The 6,000-nt window shown below is 32.0% G+C and overlaps 1 protein-coding gene across 8 annotated transcripts in view; it reads right to left on the bottom strand.

Moving 5' to 3' along the window:
* Nucleotides 1–379: 379 nt before the first annotated feature.
* Nucleotides 380–6,000, bottom strand: part of LOC131051999 (uncharacterized) — a 156,818-nt gene continuing 151,197 nt past the window's right edge. For 6 of the 8 annotated variants that reach the window (XM_059209632.1, XM_057986598.2, XM_057986599.2 and 3 more), the window contains 2 exons: nucleotides 1,063–1,215; nucleotides 380–930 (listed from right to left, as the gene is read on the bottom strand). In XM_059209632.1, coding sequence (XP_059065615.1) covers nucleotides 777–930; nucleotides 1,063–1,215 — 307 coding nt within the window. In that variant the 3' untranslated portion in view covers nucleotides 380–776. Of the gene's footprint in view, nucleotides 931–1,062; nucleotides 1,216–6,000 lie in introns of those variants that run through there. The other 2 variants (XM_059209634.1, XM_059209635.1) reach the window with 1 other exon arrangement.

Raw genomic sequence — 6,000 nt, 5'->3', positions numbered from 1 at the left:
ATTACAAACTTGGTGACATCGGTTGTCAATGGCAGTACATGGCAGTGAATTTCACTAGAACTCATCAAGAATAATCTGCCTCCCAGTATTTTCTCTAATTGAATTCTTTCCTTCTACTGTTATAGCGACTGTCAGTTTTTGAGGTCTTTCTATGATTAACATCAGTTTCTCTCCACAAAACATCCGCATGTACTCAGCAAGGATTGCTGATTCTGTACTATTATTTTCTTTTATCAATATTAAGCCTTTATAATTATATAAAATAATATAGCTACTAAATATCTTATTTAATTCTTTCTTACTACCTCAAACGTTTTTGAGAAGGATTTTTTCATCCAAATTAGTAGAAGAGAAACCAACCATTATAAAGAAACAATGCTGTCCTAAATTCCAACCCCTTTTGGTGATTGAGATGGCTGTCCCACCATTGGGTTTTGCAATGTAATTAGAATCATTTGATTTAATTTCATTTCTACAAATCTGTGAAGCTTTCAGAAAATCTTTTCAGCCAAAATACTGTCCCTTTCGATTTGATTGCCCATTTTGGCTGTTCCGCACGTAGAATTGGGAAGGCTATTAAAAAATACAACCAGAACTTTGGTGCTGATACTAACCATATTTTTCCTCAAAGCTGAAAAAAATATAGCAGATGAAGAAATTGCATACTATATCATGATTTCTCCCAGGAACATTTACCTAAATGTAACCTAAAAGAAAGTTACAATGTAGAGGTATTTTCTAAAATACAAAATTTGCATAATTGCCATGGAAGATGTTTAAGCGCCTGGATTAGCCAATCCCGTTTCTTCTGTATCATTAAGGTTTGGAGTGTTTGAGATGTCGCTGGAGATTTGCTCATAAGTTTCCCTTGCAGGGAAACTTGAGCACAAGAAAAAGAAGGATGATGTATAGATACTCACATGCCATAAACTGCAAAATTCAGATATGGGTTTTTGTGTTAGAATTGGTTACCTGTGTCTTATGAAGTATAAAAAATGGTCCTTATGGACTTCCAAAGCCAAGTTTTTATCTTTAGCATAATTTTTGCAATAAGTATGATACCTGTGCCAAAACCAGTACGTTTGAACATTTTCAAAGTGCCAACTCAGGCCTGATGCTCCCAATGCCAGAAATCCCATGCATATAAAGCGCCATCGAAATCTTTTGACAAGTTTTTGTAAGAGTTTCTTTGCTTCTGTTCTAAGCGTTTGCCATCTTCAACACAAGGCAGTACAAACATTAGTAAGACTGCACACATGATGTGCAACAGATCATGAATAGCTATCCTGCAGTTTCACTTAGAAGAATCTTACCCAAAAAGACAATTTAATCTAGAAGACATCTCAATGAAGGAAAATCTATATACCGCAAGAAGCTAAAATCTTTAAATATGTAATAAGTTAAGGGTGCTTTCAAAGCATCAATGATGGTAAACAGGAGTGTCAGCAAACAGTCTTCTACAGTATTAACAAGCTAACATAGACAAAAGTGTTTAAATTGCTTCATGGTGATAATGAAATAGTAGAAGAAATTTACAATATAAAACAAGGCAAGTATGAAAATATACGAGCTTATAATCATAGACTTCAAGAATTGCTGGTAAAATTGGAGATAGAATCGGCTGATGGTCTAAAAAGGCGATTGCTCATTGAAGGTTTACTTACGTCATTAAAAAAAAATGTAGTACCACCCTCGTCCTATTTCAAAGCCTACAATCAAGAGATGGTCATAGAAAGTGAAGAAAAAAAAGTCTTCAATAAAAAATAGAAGAAGATGGAAGTTCGAATGACAACACTGACAACGAATCAAGAGTAGTGCAAGCACTCTTGAGGGACATTAGTGCTTGAGGGACATTGTTAAGTGATTTTTTTTTCAAGACCTTTCCAGAATTAAAAAATGGAGATAAAAATAAGGAATATTATAATGATTTGATTTAAAGAAACATTAATAAAGAATGTTTATAAAAAAACTTTGTTTAAAGAAAGGAATAATTATATTTATTAAAGGGTGATTAAAAGTGAGCTTTTTGAAAGGGTTTGATGGTTTGGAAACTAATCCTTAAAAGGTTATGCAGGTCATTATGTGAGACTTGGAAGGGGGCATGGAGATCAGTCAAGAAAGAAGATGGTGGCTTTGTTAGCTATGGACACTTGGAGAATGGGGTGTTGAGAACATGGTTATACTGAAAGGGGGGAGGGGTGACTTAGTATAACGTTAAACTTTTACTTTTTCAACTTAATGACAAAAGCATATTATTAATCCCAAAACATATTCATTTAATATAAACATTTACATGAAATTTAATTACCATGTAACACAAGTAGAACACAAGATATATATGTGGAAACCCTTATGGGAGAAAACCATGGTAAAATAGCTTCCTTATATATAGAAAACTACTTTTACAAATTCGTAGGTATCAACCCACTGGTGGCACTAACCCCTCATTCAAAATCCTATTCTTCACAATTAATACTATAATTCTTCCTCTCAACTTGATTTTCAAATCTGCCATGAAATGATCTATAACTCCTCATATAGATCTGCCATATAACTCCTTTATCCTTCTCATAAAACCTGCAATCTTATCTTCTCATGTTCTTCTTATCAAAGCTGTATTACATTGAGGAACATCCTCATCATTCACAAATAATTTGAATCTTCCTTATATACCTTCAAACTATACCTTTTATTTAAAAAAAATGCCTTTTGATAACTTCTTTATTTAATTAATATCATCCACATATTTCAGTTTATTTGCTTCATTGATTCATATTTATTCTCCTTGAATAATCTGACTTCTTATATTTCTCCACACCCAACACACATTACTCTCCACTTTGCAATTATCATCTATATATACGTCATAAGTTGTGCATTTCCCTCTTAAAGAGACATGCCTTCTCACAAGAAATAGATGGATCCCAACTTGGTGATACCTCTTCAATAAACTAATTACTTCTTATAATAAGAACTTTTTTTGTTTTTCCAATAGATATTTTAAGACTAATTACTTCTTGGTAGTAATCAAACCTTTTTACTTTTCTTTGAATCAACTTCGAACAATAAATATTTCACTTCTTAAAAATGATTGTATTATTTCATGAAATCGCATCACTTGATAACAATAATCACACCTTCTTAAAGCTTTATTAATTATAAACAAATCTAATTTCCAAAACAAATTGTATCACTTCATGAACTGCTGGCTTTTAAAGTTTGTTAACTTAACACAAGGTGAAGTTCTCCCTTTCAAGGATAATCGCATCTCTCTTGAATTAAATATTTTCTTTTCACACTCATCATGCCTATCTTCCAAAATCTCTTCATACTCATTATTTTCCTTAGATCATTAGGTTCCACGACCTGAGAAAGACGGACTACTTTTGTAGAACTATTAATTGGTTGATTGCTTTCAGATTCTGTTAACAATCACATCATGGCATACATACTATTTAATTGTAATCGTTGCATTATCATTTTAAACATCATTGCTTCTTATTATGTATGCGATTACATTTGCCTTATTCTTAATTGCTATCATTGCTGCCGTCTAACACTTCGACTTAATAAATCGCTGCCCTCCTTTTTAAATCCTTTATCACTGTGTTATTGTCCATCGATGCTCTTCATGGAATAAACTTTGTTTTGTGTCATCTTAACATTTCTTTTAGTGACTTTGACCATTCTAATTTCGCCGATTTTAAACAAAGAAGTCTCTGTCATATAGTTAAGACTGTTAATAAGTCTTCACGGGTTTAGTTTTATTTAGATTAATTTTTCATTAGTTTATTTATTAGGTTTTTCTGTTTCGACAGTTTTGTATAACAGTTTACAACTGTTTTTGCCTCCTCTTTATATCTGCTTGTTTATTTTATTTTGAATGTACAGTTTTTTTATTGGAATACAAATTATATTCAAATTGCCATTCTTTCCATTCTTTTTTCTATCTGCTGCTAACAGAGATTCCAGATTGTTATTTTCTGCTAGGCTAACAGTGGTATCAGAGCTTTTGGAGTTTGGAGTATATTTTTATGTGAAGCATTTGAAGATTGTAGCTTTCTACAGAATCAAAATACGGAAACAAAAATTGATTTAGGTGAAATCAATTTATTTATTTGTACAAGAATTTTATATCTTGTTATATTTGGTAAAGTTTGGCAAGAGATTTTGAGCAATCCTATAAATTTGCAAACTCTACAAATTCTATATACATTTATTTTCAATTTACAATGCAGTCCATTGTTTCATTGATTGGGGAAATATTAACTGGAAAAGATACTTGGTTGGAATGGCATAGAAAAGTGGAAAATACATTAATTTTTAATAATTTATGGTATAAAATATGTGATGGAGATGCCCAACCTACAAAACCAACAGATTTAAAGAAAAAGAAATTTGGAATTATAAAAATTCAAAAGCCTTGGCTTTGATAAGAGATTCAGTTAATGGAGATGTATATCGTCATATACAGGGATGCAAATTTGCTTGGGAAGCCCTTGACAAATTAAAAAATTTATTTGATTCTCATTCAGAATTAGAATTTATTCAGTTACAATTAAAATTGTTCAATCTTGAATTAAAAAATGGTGATGTTATGAGTTTGGCTTCTGAAATTAGAGCCATAAAACAAGATGTTAATGCTGCTGGTGGGAAAGTTGATATTTATCTCATTGCTTTTATTAAGGCACTCCTTCCAACACATTCTACTTATCTAGAGTCCCTTCAAGCAAGTAACCAATTGAAAACCATTACTTTTGATTTATTGGTTGAAAAGTTGGCTGAACGTGAAAAAGCTTTTGGAAGGAAAATAGATAATACTAATGAAAATGTTTGTTTTGCTCACCAAGAAAAACCTCTAAATAAGAGCTCTTCAAGAGGAGGTTATAATGATAGAGGCAAAGGTAGAGGTCGATGGAGGAAAAATGATAATTAAAATGATAGGCAACATTTATATTGTAAAAGATGTGGTAGAAAAGGAAGTCATGAAGCACATGAATGCAAGTTGTCATGGGATAAGCTAGAAAGTTTTAAAGAAAATACTTTTAAGCAAAAAGATAAAACAAAAGTTTATAATGATGAGAAACATTCAGATGATAAAATTCCAGGAGCAGCCCAATTTGCTTGTGATAGTGATGTTGATCAATATGTGCTTTCTGTTTTTGACTTTGCATCTAATTCCTCATGGTATGATTTTTGGATCTTAGATACTGGAGCCACACAACATATGACATTTCGGCATGATTACTTTGAGGAATTTCATGAAAGTGTATGTGGTCCAATTTATTTAGCTGATAAATCAAGTCTCAAACCTATTGGAAAAGGAACTATTCGATTTAAGTTGCCTAATCTTTCAAACTTTGTGCTTCATGATGTATTGTTTATTCCTCAATTGCAACGTAATTTGTTATCACTAGTATTGATTCGACAACAAGGCTACTCTATTCTGCTAAAAGATGGGCAAGTTGTTGTTAGAAAACAATCAAATAATCAAATTGTATTCACTAGATGTGAGGATGGGAGATTATTAAAACTAAATGGCACTTCTTTTTCTAAAAATTTTGCATATGTTACTGAAGAAGGTAGTCTATCTCCTGTTCTTTTATGGCATGCAAGACTTGGGCATATTGGTTATCATAACATTCATATCTTGCAAAAGCATGGTGTTGATGGCTTACCTGTTTTGCCTAAAACAATTGAAAAATGTGAAGCATGTATTCTTGCCAAGCAACATAGAAATTCTTTTCCTCACTCCACTTGGAGAGCACAAAGAAAATTGCAGCTTATTCATTCTGATTTATGTGGGCCTTTACCAGTAAATTCTGTGGGAGGATCTAAGTATTTCATGTTGTTTATTGATGATTACAGTCGCATGACTTGGATTTATTTCTTGCAGCAAAAATCAGAAGCTTTTGAAATTTTTAAAAGGTTTCGTGTTATGATTGAAAAACAAGCTCAATCTCAAATTGGTACTCTTCGAACAGATAATGGTGCAGAATT

The sequence above is a fragment of the Cryptomeria japonica genome, chromosome 8, assembly GCF_030272615.1.
Source record: "Cryptomeria japonica chromosome 8, Sugi_1.0, whole genome shotgun sequence".
NCBI classification, from domain to species: Eukaryota; Viridiplantae; Streptophyta; class Pinopsida; order Cupressales; family Cupressaceae; genus Cryptomeria; species Cryptomeria japonica.
The sequence above is the reverse complement of the archived record's forward strand: the minus strand, read 5'-3'. Positions and strand labels throughout refer to the sequence as shown.